The sequence below is a fragment of the Strigops habroptila genome, chromosome 7, assembly GCF_004027225.2.
Source record: "Strigops habroptila isolate Jane chromosome 7, bStrHab1.2.pri, whole genome shotgun sequence".
Classification (NCBI taxonomy): domain Eukaryota; kingdom Metazoa; phylum Chordata; class Aves; order Psittaciformes; family Psittacidae; genus Strigops; species Strigops habroptila.
The window spans coordinates 30,713,114-30,740,841 of record NC_044283.2 but is presented as its reverse complement, the minus strand read 5'-3'; the positions used below and the strand labels follow the sequence as shown (position 1 = coordinate 30,740,841).

Here is a 27,728-nt window from a genome sequence, read left to right as displayed (position 1 = left end):
CTTTGCATAAGAGGAGATTCATGTAAAATGTAATTGTTGCTTTATAAGCCAGGATTATTCATTTTGTATCTCATAAAGCTGTAATACTAATGACACTGAAGGCTACATGTCAGATCCACAAGCCAAATTACTGCTATATCCTACAGTTGTTTTGTTCAACTCAAACCACCTGTAGTATCCTGTCTCTATGGAGTATGGGCTGAATGAAATCTTCCCAGCCATTTCCTATAATCCACATTATGGAACACCTTTATTTTGTGTTCTACGTTTTAAAAATACTGCAGTTGAGTTCTTTGTGAAGGCAGTTGCACTGAATGCCAGTAATTCCTTAAAACATGGTTTTCTTCTTTTAGTTACATTATTTAGGAGTAGATTTTCAGATTTTTAGACAAATACCATGTACTATTGACTGCAACTAATGCTCAAGTTTAAATAAAGGATTATCAGCACATATCTGAACACATAATATTTATGGGGAGAACGAGGCTCAATTCCCTTACTACTTCACAATACAAACATTGGTTTGGGAAGTATGGCAAGTATGGACAGAGGGAAAGCTTCAACGAATATACTTGTTAGTGAGCTGCAGCTAGCATGTGATAACTGAGAACCTGGTATGTTTTGGGGTTTTTTTGTCTTTATCAATGCATGACACATCAGAACATCCTTTGGTGCTGATTTATATTAGTGTCACAAAAACTGTGACCTGCAAAAAGGAAATTTCCTCCCTCAAAAGGATGATAAATATCTACATAACCTGTAATGACACTAAATGTTAATGTTTTCCTGAAATGAAGCAGACAGAAGAGGTGTGTGAAGGAAGAGTAATCCAGAAAGCATGACCAATTGAAAACAGTCACTTAATGCACTTCTTCAGGTATCTCCCAGTGTGAATGATACTTGAAAGTACTAAGCCACTTCAGAAAGAAGAGTGGTGATACTTGTGTATTAATAGCAGTAGAAAGCCTCTTACAGAAACAGTAAATTTTGAGTTTGTTTGGTCTTTTTTTTTTTAATATGCCTAAGGTTCAGCAAGAAAGCAAGCTGAAAGAAAAAGCGTGAAATGAGGGTTTTATGAAAACGACATGTTTAACATGGGATACTGGATATCTTGGCTTATTGTACGCTGGTTATATGTTATGCCCTTATATCATGCACTACTGTTGAAGAGATCTTGGTGATCAAAATGTGTTTTCCAGTTTTTCAAGCAACTTAATTTCATGACAAACAGATACCCCAGATGAATTCAAATGTCCCTGCGTACAGAGGGAAAGAGGGGTATGTGGCTTTGTGGAAGCAATTTCTGGTAAAGGAGTTACAACAAAAATAAATCTGAATGTTAATTAATATCTCATTAGTATGTGGGTTGCATTAGCTAGTTGACCTATTAATGAAGACTACTATATCCCTGAAGAGCATGACTTGTACCATCTGTGAGGGGTTTTTTGTGGATACAAACACTAGGATGTGAGCAACCATGACTCGTCTGTCCGAGGACACTGATGTCTTGAGCATCCCTGAGAAACCACGTAGATTTCGGATTTCTCCTAGCAGGAGTCTCTGTGGGTACAGAGGTCTTGAAGACCTTATGACATTTGGATAATGAAGTATGTAGCCACTTAAGACTAATTTTCTTGACCCCTCAAGTATTGCCTCACCTGGCAAGAGTTAAAACAAGAAAAATCCTGTATCTAAAGACGTGGTGGCTAGATTTTTCGGTGTTGTCTGCCTTAATCATAGATGATAGTGGCTTTGTTTATTACCATGATGGACTAGCAGGAATGCTTTCACTGTTTTTATTCTGTGAACCAAAATGTAGTCTCAGGATTTGCTGTGATGTGTGCATCTGTGGCTTACACGCTTTTTTGTGGCACTGGCCTGGGGAAGGAGCTATATGCCCAGCAGGAAATCTTGTCTTCCTTTGAGGAAATTCCCCTGTCACAGCTCTTAAGTGAGAACTGGGCACTTCCGGGCTAAGGCTTTTGACAGAGTTGTACCATTATTGTCATCAATTTCATAACTTGCAGCATTTTAAATGCTCATTAAAATTCTCAGAACTTATAAAAATTCCTAATAACTGAGCTGTGAGGGTAAGTTTGACATAACCTACAATGAGGCAGCATTATAAAGGCAATGAACTGTGACTATATCCTGCTCTCACTGAATGAGAAGTGCTGGAGAAACGCTTACTTTGCTCTTTCTACATGTTCTCTGTATTCAAGTATTTGTCGTGTGATATGTTAATTGAAGATCTTAGGTGCAATTGCAGTGTTTGCATGAAAAATACTGTTTGCAATCTTTATTTATTTTTTGCAAAGCTGTATTTCTTGTTCTGAGTTGTGCTTCCAGCCTGTCCCCCAGAAACAAACAGGCTGCTAACGGCAGGAAGGCCTCTCTGGACTGATGTGACACCATACAGCAGAGCCTGATTTCTAGCTTTTTTTCCTCTCATGGTTTTATAATATGTAAGCTGTAAAAAGGAAAAGACCATTCTGCTCCAAAGGGCATGGGCATCAGGACAGCCAAGCCCTCTTCTGAGAGGTAATTGCCCTAGGAAAGCAACAGGAAAGCTGGCAATGGGGAGAGGCTGCTTGTGTTAGGTGGCTGTGGGAAATGCCGTGTGTGAGGGCAGAGAGCTTTGGTCTGGGGCTGGATGCCTCTGGGGTTAATGAAAATCTCTGAGAAAAGTCACAGCACAATCTGTTCAAGCTCTGTGTCTCTGTCTTAAAAGGATGCAAGAGGAGGGCCCAGAGAAAACACGCCATCTAAGCAGCAATTAGCTGATGAGGACTTGAACTGCCATAGAAGTAGGGCCATCTACCTGCCATGACTCTATCCAAGAGATAGGTGGGGGAAAGAATTGGTTAAACACAGCTGAGGAGAGTAATTATAGAAAAGGAAGGATTAAAGACTGTTCTGCACCAGGTGCAATTATTCCTGGCTCAAAATACCTTGACTAGGGAGGACTTTCTATTGACACAGATGAATGGCCAAATCCTATCTTAGTAATGAGGTGATTTATTGCTTGCCATCAGGTGCTCTGGTGGTAGATATCCCTCTTGAGGGTAAAAACTGGCTACAAGCTTCCTGTGGTACTAACAACTTCCACTAGCTTTGACCAACAAAAATACTGTCAGATAAGGAACAGTTCTGCTTACCTTCATTCTTCAAAATTATTCCATTGCTAGTGAAAACACATTCCATTACAAAACAAACTAAAACTGAATAGGACTTGAACACCTTCTCTTTAAACATAATATAAAAGTTCCTGTTCTCTATCCTTAAATCTGAAGAATAACTCCTGCACCAAGTGCTACCAGAGGGGAAACAAATACTTACGGAAGTGTGTGTGCTACAGCCTAGATAAACTCATATTTTCCCACTCTTCTTGCCTGAAGTGTTCCTCAGTAATGACTTACCTTGAGGCTCTTTTTTTCTCTCGAAAGTAAGACTCCTAAAGCAAAAATGTAACTATTAGAAGATAAAACAAAGCTTTCCAACTTCTGAAGTTCTGAGGCTTCTTCATTACTGTTTATACTTGTGAAGCACTTTTAAAATTCAGGCAGAAAAGCTAAACATAAATCAGAGAAATATTCCCTATTTTTAATTCAAGCAGTTCTAGAGGAACCAACATAGAGCCTAGTGTTACGGAAGTTAAATCTCAAAAACAAATGTACTGACCTGTGTTAATGCACAATACAAACCTCCCTTGAAAATACAGAAAGATCCTTCTTTTGGTATCATATACATCAGACTTTGATGAACAAAGACACAATTTTGGCTTCCTTATTCATGTTAGCTATGTCTTGCATAATAGTATAGCTAACTGGGGGGAATGGAGGAAATAATGGAATTTAAATACTTAGCATAGGTAATATAAAATTAAAAGCCATTTTGTAAGGGTTTGTTCCCCTACAAATAATGGTTTTATATGTCAATGTCTGAGAAAACAAAAGAGCTGTTTGACCTAAACTTTCCTTATGGATGGTGTTGAGTTTGGTTTGCCACAAGGCAGATGAAGAGCACTGAACTCATGTAGCTCTTAGTGTAGCACGTATCCATACTTCACTGGAGAACATACAGTACTCCTCTTCATAAATGGACTGCACAGAAGTGAATATCTAGTCTTGGATTTGAGAGGTTCCAACAAGTTGTCACAGCTCCAAATTTTTTTTTTATTAAGAACTCCTAACAAGGCATCTTGTGTAAGTGTGCATGTGACTGGGAAAAACATTAGGGTGAAATTCCTCTAGGACATTAAATATAAGGGGGGTGTGTGTGCGAAAAAGCCCTAAAGCCTGAACAAGTGTGTAAAATCAGCTCATGCTAGAGCATGCAAGAATACATCTATATTACATTTTTCTTACAGACAAAAACTATAGGCTTTTTTCTACTGAATATAGTTATTAAGTACAACCAAACATGAAGAGCAAAATCATACTCAGTTGTTCATGTATTATAAAGAACTGGAAGAATAACTACTAGAGTTTCTAACTTGGTCTAAAGTCATCTTAAATCTTTTAAGGATGAGGTCCTGAGTTTGTGTATGACTGTCTGACCAGATACCTGCATCCATGTGGAAGCCTATTCTAGATCCTTAACCAGATACTTACCTCACTGCAGAGTTTTATTTGGCTGTTCTGAAGACTATCTGGAGTTGAATTTATTTGGAATGAGAATGATGACTTTTTTTTTTTTTTTTTTTTTTTTTTTTTATGCCTTCTTTGCAACTTCAGTTGCAGGGTTTGCTGCTATAAATCTTTATGCTTTGATCATCAAGTATGGGTTTCTTTTCTTTGTAGGTGTACACTGCTGCAGACACAAACTAGTGTTTTTACACTGCCCTCAAGCAAAAATGCCCTCAAGCTTTTTAGTACCACACTCTGGCTCATTTAGAATCTGGGTGCTTTTAAGAGATACTGCATGCTTATCTCCACCTTCAGATTTATGCATCATTTAATTTTCATCTAAATGGTCCCTCTAATGACAACACATTATTCCAATTACATGAACATCTACTATAACAAAGTACAACAAAAAAAAAAATGTAGAATGGAGTTTCCTCAAACATCAACTGGATATCTGTAAAAACTTTCAGGCCTGTGATACAGAAAAAGGACATAAAGAAGCAGCTGCTGGTACACAAGGATGGAAGAAAATGGAGCTAATGCTTTTGAAGATGCTTGCTAAAGTCTGTAGAAAAATATCTAAACCTGGGGATGGGGAGGAAACATATGTGCCAGGTAGCATGCAGCAGAGCAGGCGTAAGAAATGGAAGACTCTCTATTGCCTGCTGTGTGTAGACTTGCAGTTCTATTGCCTGTGCTACCGCTGTGGTGTTCCTCACTGCTTTGTTCTTTAAATCAAACTCCAACCTGTTGCTGTACTACCGTGAATGCTATAGTTACAGCAATAAATTAATAGCACGGGAAGTGATCACATATAAAATATGACATGAACTGAGCTAGCAGCTCCTTACAAAAAGGAAGGAAACACCTGTTAAAATAGGATTCATTCTAGCACTTCACAAAATGTTGTGCATTAACATTAAGAAAGGATCCTATGATTTTTGATGCATCACATGATGAAAGTGTCTTGAAGTTAATGACATATTTCTGCATATATTTTAAAATGTGGTTGTCTGTATTCTTGTTACTTGGCACTGGAGATCTAAATACATTACTCTGTGCACTTGCATTCTGTTAAATTTAGCTGAATAAGGCATGAGTTATTTTTCTCTTGATGCATTGATACTTACCTGCCAAATCTTTACCCATATATTGAGTTTTGTGAAGTTCTTGTGAACTTTTCTCCCCATCAGCACAGCACCATGAACTTACATATAATGCAGTTTGCACTGGACATGCCCTTCTACAGATCATTGATAAAGATGTATTCAAGTGGCCCCACCACCAGTCTTTGGGAAGGCCCCATTGCTGACTTTTCTGTCATGAGAAGTGACCATTAAGCCCTATCCTTTACTCGGAATCTTTTAATTGGTTTTCAAGTCATGAAAAGAACATCTCTCCCAATTCCAGATTAGGTTCCTTATTAAAGTCTTGCCAAAGGATTTTTATCCATGTGCTTTTCTGACACTATTTTAGCCTTCTACAACTTTGTGAACTTAAATTCTCCTTTATAAAGGCCCTACACCTTTCTCAGCTGACTATGTTTACCTTTGGTCTCAGTAAACTTACTCTTGATTACAGATTTGACCATCCTATCACGAGTGGAAATTGTTTACTGGTCTGCTGCTGAGCCTTCCCTCTAGATGCTTTCTCTTATAGATGACAGCTGTGTTAGCCATCTGTCAGTCCTCTGGCAGGAGGGGCAATCTGTAATGACTGGTGAAGGTACCTTGCTCAGCAGTTCTACGACCTCACATCTGATTTCCTTCAGAGCTCTTTGATAAATGCCATTTGGACCCAAGATCTTACCAGCATCTAGCTTAACTATTTAAAGCAATTGCACAGAAGGTGCTAGACCACCTTGATCTACATCTTTTGGCCTAGCTGCTATGAAGAATTTGGCTTCTCTGTCAGTCTTTATTGGTCAGTGCCCCTTTTTAAACCTTTGTCATCAATTCTCTCACTAGTTCCCTGACTGCTACCCTGTTTTTGATGCATTTAAAGAATTCTGGCTACCATGCTTACCACCATAAGCATAATCTTCAGGTTGTCTGGGGTTTTATTTTTTAGGCCTGTTGTATTTAGAGTTGCCCTGTGAGGTTTCCTGTTCTCTTTGCCAGCATTCAAAATGCAGACCTCCCTCTCAGGGACCTTCCCTATTGAGCCGTGTAAGTATTTTTTTAAATCTCTTTTCTAATTTTTTTTTTTTTTTTTTTTTTTTTACCTGGGCTTCTAATACAGTACTTAATAGGCCCCAGGCTGGTTGCAGGCATCTCGCTATTTGGACTGTTCCTTTTTTTTCTTCTTGTGGTTTGGTTTGTTTTGGTTTTGCTTGTTTTATTAACCGCCTTTATTTCTACATTGCTCCAACTTATTAGTACAGGTTTCATTTTGACTGTCCTCTCTTGCAACAGTATTAACCCTACATATTGTGGTTGCCGTTATAGAGTAGCTCTCATGAATACCTCTTACGCTGGTACCCATGCACTACTCAAGCTGCTGCTTTTTGAATGATTATTATTTTAAATTTACTAGTTGTTCCAGGAGGTGGTAATGTACCACTGAAATACTCTATCTCATCACAAGCTGAAATACTTAATATCATTAGGATGTTTGGTCTTGAGATCTCTCACTATTACTACCAGTCTGAAACTTGAAGTTTCTCTAGTCTCACTTCCTGATTGCTATTGTCATCTTGATCAGGGGTCAGTAGCACAGTTCCAATCCTTTTTTTTTTTTTTTTTTTCTTTAGAGTTAGATTTTATTTTTTTTTTCACATTAGGTCAGTACAGACTTCCAACCATGGAGACCTACTGCTATGCTGTTTTGTTGTTGGGTTTTTTTTCCCCGTAAGATGTCCATGCTGTTTCACTTCATGTAATCTTTCACATATGGTGCCACTTTGTCACCTCCATATCCTGCTGTGCCATTCTTAAGTCAGTAGCCTGGCAACAGTGTCCTACTCATTATTTTTTTTCCCCACCAGGTCTCTGAATGCCTGTTATAGCAAGGCTGTTGATCAGAACCACACGTTCCAATTCATACATCTATTTCTCAAGCTTCTAGCGCTGACATAAAGCTCTTGCAAATTCTGCCCTAGCTTCACTACATTGGTATATGCCAATCAACTGGCATCATGGGCAGTTGTGATCTGCCTTCCTTAGCTAACAGCCTAAGCACCTCTGAAAAGGCTGCAACCTCTTTCACAGTCCATCAGTCTGTGAACCAGGTGTGTTTGAGTTTGTCAGGTTTTCCCCAGCTTCTGGTTTAAATGCTGCTCTACAACCTTGCAGCATTTCCACACCAGCAGTCTTGCTCTTGTTTTTATTTTCCCATGTCCTAAAACATTTCTCAGTTCTTAACATACTGGTATTTTCTGGAGAATGAATAGCCAGAGCATTAGATACAGTGAGTTTTGTAAAGTCTTGTCAATCTTATCCTTTTATTTACATGCAATCCTATATAATGAATGAAGAAATTCCAACTCCATTTCATTCCTGGAGAATGCTGAGAGGAAAAGAAGAAGGACTGAAGCAGAGCATCCTGTGATCCTTCTTTCCTGTGCTACAGAGAATACACTATGCAGGCATACGCAAAGGCTTATGAGCAATTCATATAATATGAGATGTGATCAGTTATAAAAATGGCACTTTAAATGGCATTACAAATTCCTACATGAATTTTTCCACAAAGCTGGGTGAACAGAAAACTGGCTACTGCTGTAACTTCTGTTCCAATAGACTCATCTGTATTGCTTTATAAACCACATTCAGGGTAATACATTCCTTCTGCTGCTACTTAAGAAAAAAAGCATGTTGTGGATTACAAAACACTCTTACCCACCCCATCCTCCCATTTTGCCTCGCATCAGGCTTAAAAGGATCTGAGTTCTGACTGATCTAAGCCTTCTTGCCTTCAAGATTCCACAAACCATTTTGAATTTCATCCCTTGGCATGAGAGAGAGAGAGATGAACTGGCAATCTATGTACTCCAAATACTGCTGAGCCAGGAAAAGAAGAAATTCACGATGAAAATATGTAGAATATAATTCTATATTAACAGCTCAACATGTCTGAGGTGATCAGAGACTCTATTATACATATACTGTTTCAAAGCAAAGTGATGGCAGGATGCATGCAGTCATTATATTACAGTTTCTACCATGGTATTTCTCTTAATAGTACTTGAAAAACCAATGATTATTTTGTTCCATTCTAAAGCACACCTCAAAACCTTATTACAAACTTCAGGTGAAAAATCTTGGCAATACCCTTTAGACTCATGTACTAAATTTAATGAGGAAGCCTTAAACAGAAGACCATTTTAATGAAATTTATTTAAATTCTTAAGCATATTATAGTCATAACTTTTTAGCACTTCCCAATGAGTTGTTTACTGTATGTTTCTATAAATTAGGCATTCATTGCATAAAACTGCATTCATTTCTCTATCAGCATACTATATAAATTATCACAAAAACAGATGAACCAACAAAAGATTCTTGAATACACGTAACATTGGTGGGCAGATAATATCAGTTATAGCTTATCTTCACGGTAAGCAGCTCTAAATGAATCCCTCTTGAATTCATTTAATTAAGAAGCTGAAAAGAAAGAAAACATGATTAAATACTGAAAAATGCATATAAAACATAGCATCATAATTATTAGAAAAGAATAAACAAGGATTTCAAAACATTCATTTTAAAAGTCAGGACATTTGTGTAACAATCCCTTAAGTTTTTATAGCCCATTTAGTAATTACTAAGCAAGCATGAAAGTTATCAAATAAAACTTGAGTGACTGAAACTTAAATTTGCCTATGTGAAAAAATTAAAAGACAAAATGCACTTCAAACATCTGTTCTCTTTAATCAAGTTCTGCATCTGCTCTTGCTACTTAAAGTGAGAACTAGCTCTCCCAGGAGGTGTTTCAGATTTATTTAAAACATTCTTTAACAGTTGAAGTGGCCCCAGAGTGAGGTGGGTATTGAGGACTTGGCAAGGCTCTGTAGGGTTGCAGACACATAAATTCTTAATATTTTAATTAACTAAGAAGTTTCAGATGACATTGCTGTTTCTTCACCCCAGGAACAAAACTTCATATTTTAAAAAAGTAGATATATATTGTGTGTCTTACCTTTCTATGTGCTTTACCAAAGAAGAGTTATCTAGCTCATAAATTGGGAAATGGGAACACAGAAAGACTGTGCATTTCTGTAGACTGAATTAACTGTACAAACACAAAAACAATGAACTACTGAATGGAAGGATTTCTTCACTACCTTTAGCTTTGCATGGAAGATCTTTCATTTCCTTATAGAAATGCAGTGTGCTCTAGCATACACATGTTGTAGTAATTTCACCAGTTTTCCATTCATGGCATAATTAATTAATCATTACAAAACATAGATACAAATGCCCTAAGCTTAAAAGACTGAATCAGTACAAAAATGTTCCCTGCTGCAAAAAGCTGACAAGCTCATCAGGCAAGACATACAAACCAAGGCAAAACAGATGGCAACTGGCTGAGTGCTGAAGGGTGAAGTGATTGCTGAAAAGGAATAGCCAGCGAGAGCAAATGCAGGAAGAGGTGTGTTGTTGGGTGCTGAGTGAAGAAGTAAGAGAATGCTGAGCATATGAGACTAAAAAGATAACCCAGGTCTAGGATAGAAGCATAATGCCAAATATAGGAAAGGAACTAAGAAGAAAGAGGAATACTGGTAGTGAAAAAGTTTGGGGGGAAGAGTGGGAAGGGCTGAAGATTACAATAATCAGGCAGATAGTGTTAATAGGCTCAGGAGGGGTAAAAGACTGAATCATATAATTGTAATGAAATACAAATATGGCAATGTTGTATGTGATCAATATGCTACTACCATGGCTACTGTTCCTTACTTTCTGTCTACAAGAGAACTGCATCTTTAGCAGCTAAGAGACATGATACAGAATATGGATAAGGTAAGCACTGACAGTTATACAGAAGTTAAAAGGAAGTTATAAGACACATGTTTAAGGGACTAGATGCACAAAGAAGGAAAAAGCCTAAGGCAGAAACAGCACAAAAAGCCAAAACACCATAAAAGAACCCCCAAAAACTAGGAAGTAGCCAAAAAGAAGGTGGGGTGGGAGGTAAGCAGGGTTTCTGAAAAGTCTAGAATAATAAATCAGACAACATCTGTTGGGGTAGATCTGCAAAATGAAAAAGGAAACAATGTGCCCTTATGCAAAGCAGGGAAAAGCAAAACAGGAAAGGCTGGCCAAACTGTGCCCTTCCAGACATGAACTAGCTGGAAATGGGTAGAATAGGTAGGAGTAAATGGTAAACTGTAAGACTTACAGGAAAGCCATAAAAGCAAAAAGAGGCATTCTTAATGGTAGTAATCGCAGAAGGAAGGTCCTACTCATAGATGAGCATGCAACCTGTTTGCCATAGGAAGAAGCATACCATTCTTGAGAGGTCTGCTGTGGAGCCAGACACCTAGAATTTAGATCTTTTCTTTAAAGGACTAGAAACCAGCACTGAATGTGGACTCTTCACATAGAGAGGAATGTGGAGGTCTGTGGATATTCATGGACTCAGTGTGCTGTTGGATGGTTTAAATGAACAGAAGAGACTGAGCCATTTTGCCTTCCATTTCAATAGGCAGCTTCTTTGCTGAAGAACACAGTGCCTAGCCACGTTAAGTATCACACAAAATGCTAAATGTAAGATGCTTTGACAACTGTGTATTCTTGTTTTGCTGTCTTTTAAAATAATCCTGATTTCTACTGTTGTGAAACAAGTAGCCTGTTTTGCTGAGTGCTATAGACCCGAAAGTTAATCTTGGCGTTTATCAAAAGTAGATTTACTAGTTCATAAACTTTAGGTGAATCAGTTAAATTATGCATGAAACCAACATGGAACACCTGAACAGCTGTTAGTAGTGCTCACGTTTATTAATAAATTTAATTTTATATGTCTGCAAATATTGTTTATTCTACTTACTTTTTACCAGTATATTTCCAAGAAATAACTATTCCATTTTATTCACTTCCATTTAATTTCAATTGCTCAATATTATACTCAAGGATTTCTTTACTGAAACCAATTTAATTACAGTGAGGTTAGACATTTCTTATATGGTGTATATAGTAAATGCAAGAAATTTTCAAGCTCTAGGGAGTCTTGCAATTTGTCTGTTCTTGTTGTACTGGCTATTTTTCTCTAAGCAATGAATGAATACTTCATGTCTGACTTAATATTTTTTGATGAAAATGAGGCATGTTTTATTTATCATGCTTTCTTGCAGCTTAGTCCATTTTTTCAACTAGTCAATACAGAATATGTATTTTTCATTCCACCAATACACATTCTGGGAGGCTGATTATTCTTTATGGTTTAACTAAAAACTCTTCACATTACTCTCTTCAATAATACCCAAATATTGAAGGGCTATAAAGGATAATCTGATGACAGTGAAACGCCCAATTACAGGCACCAAAAAATTCTTTAACAAAGCTACTTAATGCAAGCTAGTTAATGAAAACTTTTATGAAAACTTTGAAATTTCAGATGGTCATATAATTTTGACTAAAATAATAGCAAATGGTAAAATGTAGTCTTGAAGGGAATACAATACTGTGCTAGTGTACTGATGTCTTCTGTTTTGTTCTTACCATCCTCCCTCACTCTTTTTAATATTCTGTGTGCTTTTTGGGCTGAAACTGCCTAAAGTAAGGTTTCGAGAGAGACTGCCAAGCTCTTTCCTGACTAGCAAAGCTAACTTAGAGTTTATGCTTTTGGCTTAGTTAAGAATAGTCTCTGTCATTCCCATTTGTATTAGTTGACAGATAAAATTCCATGTTGCTATAATGCTGATATATATGATTAATATACCACTTATTCACTTTAAATATTGGGGTGAGAAGGCTTCCAAAAAAGATTCTCTTGGCTCTATCTATCAACACTCTTGTCTTACCCAGACAGCATTATAAAGAGGAAAATGTTCAAATGCATAAAATAAAATTATTGCATGATCTTTCAACAGTTAATGACAACAATTAAAATGAAAGTTTTAGCAAAATGAAAAATTTCATCTAGTTCCCATAAAAAAGGTGGATTAGTACAGGCATGAAAAAGCCCTGCCATGGTAAAAATGGCTCTAGCAGAGAGATTTGTTACATGCTAGGTCACCCGTCACAACTGTCTTCGCTCAGTAAGTAACCTTCAATGCTGACCTCCATTTTGCATCACCTTTCCCATTCCAATGTTTCATTGAATAAGGGTATTTTACCGGCATGTTAATTTACCATTTTTTTCCCCACCACTAGTCTTCAAGAAGAAAATTCTGGCAGAATTAAAAACTTAAATGGAAAATGCCTGAAGTGGATGAAAAAAATGTAAACAAAATGTTACTGTCCCTTCCTACATACACGCCCTCTAAAGAACACTCTCATAGACCTGTGCTCTTATCTAGCACTTCTTTGGACACTTTTCTGTTTGTCACAGAAATTAACAATGACAATGGCATCACCAGGGTCAAAGAAATAACAGCATTCCTAGTACTTTTATTTAGGCACATTAGAAAAGAAAATAACAGTCTTTCTCCAGTTTTTGACTCCTGCTCTATGTTTATCCACATCTGTTCTGATTTATTTTCACTACCATGGAGGTCACTGGAGAGAAAGGGGATGCACAGCAGGTTGTGTTACTGTTTCAATTTTTATTGATGTGTGCTGCTTCACAGAGGACTTATTTGTGTGAGAGAACAGAAACAATTTATATATTTGACTTTTTTAAAAATAGGACAGTGAAGTTGATTCTTGAGATCATGCACATAGCATTAAAACAATTTCAGTTTTCTTTAACTGTTGCTTTAGGCATGCCAACATAAACATTCTTTTTTCTGACAGATCATTAGTATGCGTTGTTGTTGATATTGTTAAAGGCAAAGCTTTACCAGCCTGAGGACAATTTATCACATAAAGACTGACAGTTTCAAGGTGAAATCTACAACCAGGGAAAGTAAAAGGGCAGACATATTTCACATCTTCAGATATAGGTACACTGGGATCAACTAATGGGATACAGAACTCCTTGGAAGATCCTAAGGAATTCAGACAAAAAGATTATTGTATATCATCAGCACACATGACTAAAGTTAAAATGCAGGATATTAACTTAAAGGGAGAAAGAGAAAGTAACAGTGTTTATATACCTGGTCGTCCTTAGTGTTTTGCACATTCACTTCATTAAAATTCATAAGAACATAAGAACATAAACCGAAGAGGCTTCTCTTAAGAAACACTATAGCATTGTCATGAAGATGATATGGTTGAGATCACTGAAGCATCAAGGAATCAATAGTATGTTTATTTAAAATAATGCAACAGAAAATTGGGTCAGAACTACCTAAGAGACCAACAGAAACACTGGAAAGAACCAGGTAAGTAAATTACCCATTTGGGAAACTAGCACATGGAATTTAATAATAGCAAAGCAAAAGGATCCATTTTAGTGATGGTTTCTAGTAATTCTGCACTGAGTGAGGATTTAAGACAGAATGATTAATTTATTCCCATGACAACATGAAGAACTTATGACAGTCCAAATAAGCCTGTGATCCTGCTTAATTCTGCAGGAGCAGTAAATTATAAAGAAACCAAAGAAAAACTTAGCTATTAAATGCTTCTCGCATACTTACACATCCACAGGGTTCATTCTTTTATGAATTTACTTGATGGGTGTTACTGGTTAGTAAGTTGTGATATTGAATCTACTGGGCTCCTTAAGACAGAATTTGGTTTATGGATCTAATAATTCCTTCATAGTAACAACATGATGCAGCACTATCTCATTTTAATAGGATTGTGATGAATCAATCTTTTCAGCACTGTCCTGGATTTCTTTTCTTTCTTCATGAGCTTTAACATACTAACAGGAGCACTCCTTTTCCACATGCATTGCATATCAAGCTAAATTTCTTGAAATTTAACTTCTAATAGATTTCAGGAGTTCTCTTTTCTTTTCCTCTTCCCCCCACCCCTGATTCCTGATGTCCTTTATTCTTAGCTTGGATACTAAGAGAGGAGTACAAAATCTACATAAGGCTCTGACTTCTGCTAGACACTCCAAAGAAAAATTTCACTAAATACAGCTTCAACCTTGTGGAGGGCTGGAGGTGAGATCTATTCCACGTAAAATTAACAGCAAACATTAGCAAGATGGAAACCCCCTACTTTACTCACAGTAAGATTTTTAAAGCTTATGATACATGATCCTACAAGATATGTAGCAGACCTGAGCAATTACGTCTGCAATAACATTAATGGTATTGTGTAGGCATGCCAACTCACAAAGAATACTCAAGCTCACAAGGTACTGCTCAATCTCAGACATCCGAAGTATCATACAGCAGTCAAAAAACCCTAGTGCAAACATTCACAAAAGCCATGCAAGGTCTGGAAAGAGGCACAGTCATACAAGCATGTTGTTAATAGTTGATAAGAACATTCCTAAGATGAAAGAACTAAAAATGAAACTAGTACAACTGTCAGGTTTTGTTTAGTAGCTGTTAAACTGCATGGCAAGTAACACGACAACAACTGCTTTTTCCTTTTAATAAACTTGCTATGAGAAGATGCAACTAGAGATCAGACCATAGGTTGACATTCTTTGGTTGTGCTTCTCAAGTGAGCTTACAAGCTGTAGATCAAGCTCATGATTCCTTCTTAAAAGTTTGTCTTAGGTAATTAATGGGAAGTAAGAATACCCCACACTTAGGAAAACTGGATCCTGTCTTTCATCCCAAGTCAGTTGAGCTGCAAAGGTAGTCTCCAGAGAGGATACTGAAAGGCTGTACAGACTATCCCAGATGGCAAACTACTAACTCCATACTGATAAAATCTTGCAATATGATACTATTGGGCCCTTTACTGACCTCTTTCCTTAGCAGAAAAGAGTAAAAAGCGGAAGAATATCTCTGCATATTGCAAGAGGAAAAGTTTCTTTGTCTTGAGAATGATGTTATTAAATGCTAAAACTGATCTGAGATGATCTAACTAAATGTCAATTATTCTGCATAAAGAGAACGAGCCCAGTAAACAAGAAAATAGTTCTAAAGTCTCGCAGCAAAATCTAGTAGAAAAATTTTATGTATTAGCTCAAATGTTAGATGTTGGCTTTGCAAAGCTGAATCCTTACTAGTGGAACATTACACAGAATATAAAGCTGGCTGCTGCACTAATCACAAGACCTAGTCAAAGAAATGAACACTAAGAACTATCTGAGGAAAACTGTAGTATTCCTCATGCAATTCTTTAACAGTGGCTATAAAAACAATAGAACTGTTAACATTAATAGATGCAGTTCTTTTTTTCTCTACTTCAAAATATAACTTTCTGAACCTCTTGTACTAATGTTTCCCTTATGTATATATTAGTTGGCATTTCATCATACCAGATCCATCAGCAAAATGTTACCATAGCCACACTGCAATACACGTCATCCACTTACTCTTCCATACACAGTAATAGTAATATAGACGAATATTCTGTGAAGGATTAGTCTACTAGACTGCAGACTAGTACACCGGAAATTTTCACTAGAAATAAGGAAAATCTCATCTCTCTAAATGCACTGAGGTCAACTAGAGGGGGGAAAACAGCACTCATGCATGTTATCTCTATTATAAAACCTAGCATACCATGTTTAGATTATGTCACCTGAATACATAAGTATATATTTTTATATATATGTGTATATATATAGATCTCTACAGGAAAAAGAAGTTGAAAGTGAGCAAAGATGGAACCAATGGAAGAACAGCATAGTTTCCAACAGCTATGGCCCATCTGTTCCTCACAGGCTACTATAATAAATGTATAACAGATCAGCAAGATGTGAATCAGAAGCCTAGACTACCTCGGTAGGTGACGTCCCAGATGAACCCACCCACCTACAAAAGGCAAGTATTTTCTTTATTATTTTGCCTTTTTTTTTTTTTTTTTGCTTGTCAGACAAATTGTAACTGTTTAATTGACAGCTGTACATATAATTAAGAAAGACTATAACCTTTCTTTTCTTTCTGGCGTGGCCAACAAAAGAAGAGGGTACTTTTAGTGATAAATCATAGCTTGGCATTGTGCACTGGTTTGGTGTTTTTGTGCCTTGTCTTATGTACATTTTAGTTATAAAGATATACAACTAAATATCTAATAAATGTTTATAAACTCAAGCACGTTTTCTTTTGCATTTTTCATGGAGTACTGCATATGCTACACATCTGTGCTCAACTGGTCTGCATTAACAGTCATCTTAACAACATTAGCTCTCCAACCCTTTTTAGTTTGCTTGAATTAATCACCATTCTTCCTGCTTCTTCCAGCTCCCATAGACTTCAGTGGTAAAAAATAAAGATTGTTTACCTGAAAGCTATTCTTAAACTTATACAAAGCTATATATAAGATGAGAATTTAATGAAAGATTACCTGTATGGATAGCCATGGTATTTAGAGCGAAATATTGACAACAAGAAGCTGAAGAAAAAGACCACCAGACCCAGGCCCACCAGACATATTACTGGAAAGAAAATAACTTTGTTTATTAGCACATAAAAGATTTAAAACTGGAATCTCTACAAAGAATATTATTTATGCCAATCATTTATAGAGAATTTGGCACAGTTAAATGTAAATGTTAGTGCCTTGACTACTGATGCCCAATATCTTATGACAGGATTTCAAACACATATGGAAATAACATTTATGGATATTAAGAAAAAATAATATGTCAGGGTGAATGTATTTTCAAGAAAAAAGAGCAGAAATTTGCAACTCAAATATATGTGGATGCAAACACCTTACTGTTGATAATGGATTTAATAACCCTGTAAATTACACATATCAACCAACGTAATTCCACGTACTTGCTTGTTCTTTTTGGAAAACAAATTACATTTAGAAAAGTATCCCCTGACTAATGGAATCATGTTCTCTCTAGTCAACCATCTACGGCTGATGTAATAGCAAAGGCAGTTTAGTAACTACTTTGTCTAGTTCTTAGTGACTAAAACATTTCGCTGTTGTAAGTTCCAAGGCTGGTAGCCAAATCATTTTTTACTCTCAACTTGATAGCAGTATAAATCTTTCGGTTTTGAAGATAAACAGCAATGCCACTGACCTTCTGAAAGCATCCAGAGGCAAGTGCTTTGACTCTTTTCAGGCAGAGTGAATTAGTGAAGTAAATGCTTAAACTAAAAAATAAGATTTGGAACACCAGTTGGCACCCTGTGTAATAGTAGCATAAAACCTTTTTGATCATGATAGCTTGCTCAATTGCATGTAAACAAATTGAAGAAAAAGGCAACACATTACAAGCTAATGCATATAATTGAGATGCCACTCATCTACATTAGGTAATGTTTTGGTTCTATCTATCTCTGAGATACTTTGATTTTAAAAGCTTATCTTCTACTATTCCTACTTTAGCCAAACCTTTGCTATTTAACTGCAGCACTCATGTTTCAAAAGTGTGCTTCCTTTGAGTAAATGATGAGCAACCACGAAGCTGGGGAAACTGACAATGACACTTTTTTTTATTAAAACCAACCAACCAGTTAACTGAAATATAGAATTTCTGCAGTTATTTTCAGAAAACTAGTCATGTACAAATCTTATAAACACACCTCATTATAAAGAAATCACCACTCACAAGTATGATTTCACAGCATGGATGAATCAATTGTGAAGCATTAACAGTGCAAGGCAGGTACACAGAAAGCATCCACATAATGGCCACAAGCAGAAGAGAGTCAGAATTTGTACTGCAGCCCACTGTTATTTCACTGTGTTCATGTTCACAGACCCAGATCTCAATCGTGATCTAAGACCATATTCCAAATAAACTCATGTCACTCTTCTGACATCAGTATTAAAGCTAGATACTGTAGAAGATATCAAAAATTAAATTGCAGATCTACAGCTTACTGAAGGAGACCCTCAAATCATGATAGAGAACTCTAACCAACATTCAACCATCTATTATGACAAATTCTAGAATGCTTGTATAGAAAATAGTTGGCAAGCCCTATCTGCAATACCGTGTATTACACAGAAGCAGCTAAAGAACTGCTCTAGAAAGAAAGTAGAAGCCGCACAGAAAGCCTGGTATGTTTCAAAGGTCTTTGACGCTTTATACCAGAGAAAAAAGTAAGTGGCAGGATATATGAAAAAACATATAAAAAAGATACAAAGGCACATAGGCATATTTGTTTCAACCTGTATCATACTCAGTAAAAGTTTGACATAACAGTTAGGAAGTTTCCATCTGGATAAAATACTTCCATACTTTATGTTTATGCAATTAACTGCCAAAAACTCTTGCAAATATTCTGAATGACAACATTAATAAAAACATAAAAGTTGAACTTCAGAAGAGGAATTCTTAAGAATCTTAAGAACTTCTTAAGAATCTTTAGATATTACAGATTAGGATATGTTCTGTACTACATCTACTGTTCAGCTTTCACCTTCTTCTGGAGACATGATACTGGCAAAGTGTACCAAGTAAAAGAGTTTCCATACTCCTCTGGATGTTGTAATCTTAAGAATCTTAAATGCCTATTTTGAAAACAATCTTTTGAAACTCTTATTCTTTATGTCACTGACTTACTTTCAATATAACTCAAGAGCCAAAAAGTATTTATGCAGTACTACATAGTGTCCAGCTGTACCTTGACTAGGTATGCTCAAACATTTATTTTAGTGTTAAAACTTCATGTGAATGCAGTTTTATCAACAGAATTTTTATACTCTCCTCTTCTCCATCCTACAAAAGGTAAACATTTGTTTGAGGTAGAGACCTTCTGAACATTTAATCAGATATTAATTTGTAATTTCTCAATGTCTTCTAATTGTCTAAACATTGTCTTAGTTGTATTAAATAACCTACTTCTCCTTTTTCCAACATCCCCTTTGGAGGTTGCAGCTTCATTCAGGAGTACCATTCCCATGGTGATAGCAGCATCTGTATTGCCATTGTCAAGGAAAACAGCAGATGTGTGGATACCTCAGAAAGCCACAAAGGTACATCTACGAGCCAAAGCTTCAAGTTCAGAAAATGAAAGAATTTCTCTATAAAACTGTACCAATACACTCACCTGTGGCAAAAATGTGTAGTAAGACATTCCTTTGTGCATTTTAGATTTAAAAAAAAAAAGAAAATTCAAAAAGCTTTAAAGGACAAGTCATTGAATAGGACGCAAAAGTTTTGGACTGCTATGGAAATAGCTATTTGCCAATATCTTACAATATTCTCTATATTGGTAGCAAAGGGTTTTAAAACATGAGAACTATAAGAACCAGAAATAATTCAGTGTTATTGCACACAATTTGTTGATTATTTGATACAATCTGAAGCAGTTGGACTGTTTTATCTTCCTCTGCTTTTAGATAAGACATTAGCTCCCTCTTTAGTGTCATATTGCTTAATAGTTTAGCAGAAAACCATCTCAGAGGCAAAGTCCTTAGTCACTCCCAGTGTTTTATGGCCTCATTATAACCGTTACAAATGTGAACAAGTCCATAATGATGAAACAATTTAACTAATTCAGCAGGATCTTAAACCATTCACTTGTTTGTTTGTTTGAAACTGTATAAACAAAAAAGAATGGTTACTACTGTGCATAACATCTGTTCCGAAGAGGAGAAATGCCTGAATGCCACACTGAAGCAGGCTGAACATGGGAGCTATATTTCACAATTTCAGAAAGTACGAACTTCACCAGAGTTAACTGATTCTTGAATAAGGTTGGATTTTTAAGCATTACTTATCCCAGGGCTAGGTAGCAGGATGGCTACAAATTTTTAAGAATGATGTTTCCATTTACCTACACAGATATTTCACAAGAGATATTTCAAACATGCTGCACACATAAGGAATATCTGCATTCTGTAACATTATACTTGCACTAATTCTATCAGTGTTCATATTAACATTTTTCATGTTAGAAATCTTCAAAATTAGACAAAAATGCTCAAAGACATCTGAAATTTCAGCTATTACATTTCAATTAAGGTGAGCCTGAGCAAAAGGATTTAGAAATGTCAATGCCATTATCACACTTCATCGGAGATTAGCAGCCCAATTCAGGTTTGAGACATCCAAATTTTATATACGTAGAACTACGAATTTTAGACCTGTAGCCAGCTGAACTGTGCTGGGCTTTTTTCCCAAAAAGTCTCACATCATTACCCCTAGAGCTTCCCTCACATTGTCACTATTTTTGCTTCAGTTGCTGCTTTCCAACTTTAGTCATCACTGTTGAGCTTTCAGCCTCACAGGTTGCCTTTCAGCTTCAACGATATCGGCTTCATAATTTCATGACTAAGCATGTCATTTGCCTCAGTTCTGTGATGCTGAAGGAAAAATTCAGTCTTACTGAGTTGCGATTCCAATGCAATAATTAGCTTTTTACAACTGAATATATAGCTTGATATTATTTTTTTGCTCCTGTTTATAACATTGTATGTTATGTCTTTACATTACTTTGATATTCTACAAAAGAAAGCAACAGTCCTACCTCTGAAAATAATCTTTTACAGTATTGTATTTCTCTAGCAGTGCAGAATGCAAAATTTTAGGAAGTGTTTACTTGTCCAGTTTTCCATCTGCAAAAAATAAGATAGCATCAAATGATGTACTTATTTTCTAGTTCCTGTTTATCTCCCTCGTTATCCATTACAAAACTATTCTGAAAAGACGAGGGGGAAAATGGCACTCAGATAAACCATAGCTAGAAATGTTTTAAATTCAGATGCTCATGTTTTCTGACAAATGTATCGCTGTGCAGCAATCTTTTTTCTGTGTAAACCAGTTATATGTCCTCTCAAATTTGGAATTATTTCATTTTTACATATTAAACTTCTGCTGCTCCTTTTCCCAGCAGGTACATGCTTTTTGTAGATATTGACAACACATATTATTTAGCTAGTGCTTTTGAAAACGTTCTGAATGTTCTGCTACATGAAGAAGAACAGTTTTAAAGTAAGATGAAAAAGTCAGTGATAATCAAATTTTGTAAGATTATTCAGAAAATTATCAGAAGTAACAGAGCATAGTATTTAGCTCTGCAAAAATCCAGATGCCTGACTGGAAGTATTAAAAAAACCTCTCACACCACCAAATTCAAAACAAAATGAGAAAGATTGGATCAATAAACTCCAGAACAATACTCTACAAAATGAAAGTGATTACTAGTAAATTCTGGATACTTTTTATTAGCATACTTCAATTGAAAATTTAATCATTGTTAATTCTATCCAGAATGCCCAAAGGAAGAAAACCTGATAATTCATAAGTTTATTAATGTGATATATAAATTACGTCTTTACTTCACAAATTCAGTCCTAATTAGTAGTGAGTTGGGAAGAAAAGGAGGAGAGAAAACAGTTTCACTAACACTTGGTTACTTCTGTGAAAAAAGTTTGGTGGTCTCATTCATATTCTGATGAATTTCTGCCAAAAGTATAAAATCTGGCATTAGCATTATATACATAAAGAAACAACTATCTTTAAGTTGCAGATCAAGCAGTTGGTTAATAACACATGAGCAAAAGCCCTAGAGAACAAAATATTCATCCATTTGAGTCTGTGCTCAGTTTACTGTCAACTAAAACAGGGACAGATTATCACACAAACTTTAAAAACTTCTGGTTCACTTTATCATACATGGAACAAAGAAAAGGACATACATTTTTTGTGAAAGAGTAATATGATCAACAGGAAAATTTATGGTGTATGGGGAGATACTTGTCTTAACTTTTTTCTACTAATACTTAAACTTCTAAAATACCTGCTATAATTTCAGAAATACTGACTGTATTACAAGTTCTTTATCTGAACCATTTCCATGTGGATTTAACTTCCAATTTACATTTGAGAAATCCAAGCATAATATGCATTCCAGTCATTCTATTAAGGAAATATTCTTCAGCTACATGCAGTTCTTGAAAACAAGGTATTTGCCACTTCTCAGAGCTTGAGAATCTGATAGGTTGAAGAAACTGATGAAGACAAAAAGTATGGTTCTGCAATGAAACAGGTCTCGTGGTTTCCTTCAAGACATTTTTGCTTCAGTTCAGGAAACAATGAGCAACGATTCTAATATTCCACTTATGCTATTCAATGTGCAATCTATTCTCAATTAGACCATAACCATCCCAGGCCATGAGGGCTGAAGAAGGAGGCATGTTTAAGACAGCAATCACTGCATGTCTCATCTCAGTGAAAAAGGATGATTTCTAACTCAGAAGTTGAAAAACTAGAGCATAGTCTGAAAATTATTTATTTGAATATGAATGCAGTTTAAGCATGAATTGTACACAATCAAGATGTACTTCAGTATTTTTTGATGGCCTGAAATCTAGTTGTAGTGATACTCACAATAACCCTGAACATTCTTTGAACTTAAAACCTTCTTACTCCAGCTACACCAATAATTTTATGAATTATTACATGAGTGTTGGCACAAGAGTTCCCCTCAACTCCTTGAAATACATAATTCAGAACAGTGAAGTAGCTGGAAGTTTCCATTTCAACCATTTAAATGCCAACCAAACTACACCACTTTCCTTTTTGATGCTTTTTCATCATTTTAACAGAGGATCGATTTGATACTAATACAGATCTCCTATCATGAAAAAAAATCATTATTAATTAGATTTGTTTCAGCTTCAATTTATGAAACTGCTTTTCTAATCCACAGATAATCTGATGGAACCATCCCTCTTGTGACGTTCTTAAAACACTTGAGAATGGGAAAGGCCATGAAAAAGCTTCAGGAGAAGACAAAGACTCTGTGACCTTTCTGGTTTTGTAAATTATATCTGATGGGAGTTTCAGGGTCAGCCCTGTCCATCTTGCAAATTGTTACAGTGTGGTTTGCCACTGTACAAAAGAAGTATTTTTTTCTAACATTATTTACAATTTGTCTCTACAAATATTCTTGCCTAGATGCTTACAAATCATAGAACTATACACATCTCCAGAACAAGAAAATGTGTAACAGTACTTCAGTTTCCTTAACGTTAAGCATACCAGAGACTAAAATAACTGAATTAGTTTTTCTGAGTATCTTGATTTCTTAACATTTAAACACAGATACATTGCCTAAAAAAAACTCTATTTGAGCTATTTCTGAGTACTTATGATGCTGTATCATTTTCTTTCACTATTCTAACTCTTTATTCCAAACACCTACGTTATTTTCAAGCACTTAATTTCAAATATTAGACTTCGTATGTTGTCTCATCTGTTTGTTAATACACACTTGATCCTTAAGCATGCACACACACCATCACTCTTACTTTCTCTAAGCACCTATAAATCTTTTTAAGAATACCACATGTTCTTTTTCTATATGATAAATCATCATCAATATCACCCTAGGTTGGCACTATGCTTTTCTTCATTGTTACAGACCTGTGCAGCATCTTAATAGACACAGTTTATTCTTAGCTGAATGCACTTGAGGACTATTGAAGTTATCTGTGGATCCAAAAGGTAAAACATTATCTTTGGACTGTGTTTCTGCATCTTTTAGCCACTCAAACAACTATGTTTCTTAACAATTAAAACAACAATTAAAATTATTGATGCCTAAAGAGACCCTTAAAAATACTGTTGTCTTTAGCCTGTGGTCAGTGAATACCTCTTGGTCCATGGACTAGTAGCCAGGTATTTGCAAAAGGCAAATAAGAATGGGGCAATTGCCAGAGCAACAGACAGGGGGTCTGCACTTTCATTGGAAAATTTTAAAGCCAGAAATAGAAGACAGTTGAAAATCACTGAACTACAGAGTTGGCAATTTCACACAGAGGACACAAACCATATTTGAAGGCAATTCATGAAATCCAGCATCATTCAATTAGCTTATGAAAGAGAATTATGTTGAATGTTGCACTGACAAATGCCCATCTGTAATTTAAGGTCTCTGCATGTCTCTGACATGTAAGAGACTTGAGTATCTTTCTTAAAAGGTCATATTATGAATTATTTAAGGTCAAGCAGTAGAAGAATGAGGTAATGGAAGGAAACTTTCTGATTTTTCTAGCTATCATCTCCTTATGCTTTGTTACAGCTAGGAGGAGTTAGGCTGGCTTGAGAAGAGCCAAAAGAGCCTAGAAGATTAATGGTACTGGTGGATAACGCAAGAAAATAATATAAAACATGCAGTATGTTTTGCTGCTTTGAATGTTGATTTCCATGGTTAACTAAGAAGCATGTTTATATATGGTATAATTTTGTGCTTTTAGTTCTATCTTTTCCCAGTGTGGTATTTTTCCCTTTTTCTTATCCTTAAGACCAAGCATACAAAAACCGTATCTCACTACTTTAGTTGTCATCATCATTCACTTTTACATGCTCCCTGGGGAATACAGTCTGATTCCATTATGCACGACTGATAAAGTCTTACTACCGAGAGCTAAATGAATATTGTTCTACTGACTTGGACTCAAATTTTCAGGTTCTTATGCTTGGTGACTTTGCATGAGCCCTACTGACACACAGAAAGACATCTCCCATTTAAATTCATTCTGTGGTTAAGTTTCCCTACACCTAAGAGGCACTTAATACACTTCATTTAATTTCACTCTGTAGGACAGGAAATGTCTTTCATAATAGGTGTAATTTTAACACTACAGAAAAGATTTGTCTTTTTCTTTGTAACCAATGAAATTTCTTTTTCCTTCTCAATCAACATCCCATATCCACCTACGCAAATGTCACATTAAACTCTGCCTTGGGAATTCAAATTAACAAACTGAAAAGACATTTCCATTTTTACTTAGGTGCATGTGTTTTATCAGCAAAGTTAACTAAACTTAATAGTAATAACGAGAAAAATTATCAGGTTTATAGTAACTGCTAATTCATATAATAACAGTTCAGATTTATCTCCTGTACAACAAATTATTTCCTTAATAACTGAAACTCACTTGAAAATGAAAATATTTACTGTAACTTTTAAACTTACTCTGTATAAGAAAGATTCACTGTTACTGCAAAAGGAAAAAAAAAAAAAAAGACACATTTCATTCGAATCAGTATTTCTCCAGGGAATGATATAAAAAAATGATAAAAATTGACATTCATTAGAAATACTGATTAGTGTCTACTAAAGGGAGAAATGAAAGAATTGAAGAAATCTTTCAACTTCAACACAGCCTATCCAACCTTACTACTCCTTATATTTCTCACTGTACCTTGGCACCCAGAGCCATATTTACAGCTCAATACTGTGTACTCTATTGGCTCTTCAGTTGTAATAGTCAACATACTGTATCTGTATTCAACTATAGTTAATTACAACAGTCATACTGATTGTGCAGTTTACTTCACATTGTCCCTCTTCAAAAACGACAGCTCTCAATTCCACAGATACATCTCTTCTGCCTCTATGTCTTCTTAGTAGCCCTATCCTCTGTAACTCTAGCAACAGTACTTCAACATCCCTGTCTTTAGTTCCTCTTGTCTCTCCATGAATGTTGAATTACCCTGCACTTTTTTTCATAAATACCTGATCATTTCCACTGACTTACTAACTATGACCCCACTTCTGCGAGGGAAGGGTTGCAAGAATAGACACCAGCAGCCTACACCACGTAATCATTTCACCTCAAACAATGCAGTCTAGAACTAGCTTGGACAAGTGAGTCTGAAAGAGCTATAAATCCTCATTTCGTAAGGTTAAAAAAAAAAAATTAGAATTATGGGGCTACTCTTTACATAAAGGTCTGTTTCTCATTGTATTGGGTTTGTATAGCCAGGTTTTGGTAGCAGGGGTGCGACAGGGGTGGCTTCTGTGAGAAGCTGCTAGAAGGTTCCCGTATGTCCACTACCAAGCAGCTCTAAGACGGACCCACTGCTGACCAAGGCCAAGCTCATCAGTGATGGTGGTAGCACCTCTAGGATAACATATTTAAGAAGAGGAAAAAAAGCCTGGGCAACACCAGCAGAACACCTGGGCAGAAACAGCTCTGTGGACACCAGGGTCAGTGAAGAAGAAGGGAAAGAGGTGATCCAGGCGCTGGAGCGGAGATTCCCCTGCAGCCCATGGTGCAGCCCACGGCAAGGCAGGCTGCCTCTCTGCAGCCCATGGAGATCCACGGTAGAGCAGATATGCACCTGCAGCCTGGGGAGGACCCCACACTGGAGCAGGGGGATGCCCAAAGGAGGCTGAGACCCGTTGGGAAGCCAACACCGAAGCAGGCTCCTGGCAGGATCCTGGCAGGTCCCGTGTGGGACCCATGCTGGTGCAGTCTATTTCTGAAGGATTGCACCCTGTGGAAGGGATCCACACTGGAGCAGTTCATTAAAAACTGAAGCGCATGGGAAGGACCCACATTGAAGTCAGTGGAGGACTTTCTCCCACAGGAGGAAGCCCATGCTGTAGTAGGGGAAGAGTGTAAGGAGTCCTTCCCAGGAGGAAGGAGCAGCAGAGACAATGTGTGATGAACTGACCACAACCCCCATTTCCTGTCCCCCCTTGCTGCTGGGGGGAAGAAGGTAGAGAAAATTGAGAGTAAAGTTAAGCCTGGGTAGAATGAAGGGGAGGGGGTGAGGGTGGGGTGCTTTAAGATTTAGCTTTTATTTCTCATTACCCTACTCTGATTTTCATTTGTAATAAATTGAACTAATTTCTCCAAGTTGAGTCTGTTTTGCCCATGATGGTAATTGCTGAGTGATCTCTCCCTGTCTTTATCTCAACCCAGGAGCTTCTAGTTATATTTCTCTCACCTGTCCAACTGCGGAGGGGACTGATAGAGCGGCTTTGGTGGGCACCTGGTGTCCAGCCAGGATCGACCCACCACACTCAGTTTTTAAAAGCCTACTCAAATTTTTGTTCACTGTTCTGCAGCCTGGAATTCAACAAGGTCTATGCTGGAATATGGTGATTTTATTTATTTTATTTGATTTTTAAAAGGAAAATTCACCCAAAGGATAAGATCCTGTGGACTCAGTAAGATGGCCCCCATCAGCCACCTATAAGGAGCCTCATAATGAATTAGAACCTGGTTTGGGACTTTGGAATTGAAAGAATGCTTCCTTGTTCTGAGA

General features: G+C 36.6%; 1 protein-coding gene across 2 annotated transcripts in view; it reads right to left on the bottom strand.

Annotated features, from left to right (window-relative positions):
* Positions 1-8,946: 8,946 nt before the first annotated feature.
* TUSC3 (tumor suppressor candidate 3) overlaps positions 8,947-27,728 on the bottom strand; it is a 145,897-nt gene continuing 127,115 nt past the window's right edge. For both annotated transcript variants that reach the window (XM_030492196.1, XM_030492197.1), the window contains exons 8-10: positions 19,560-19,634; positions 17,099-17,189; positions 8,947-9,232 (exon numbers count right to left, since the gene is read on the bottom strand). In XM_030492196.1, the coding sequence (XP_030348056.1) occupies positions 9,217-9,232; positions 17,099-17,189; positions 19,560-19,634 (182 nt within the window). In that variant the 3' untranslated portion in view covers positions 8,947-9,216. The remainder of the gene's footprint in view (positions 9,233-17,098; positions 17,190-19,559; positions 19,635-27,728) is intronic.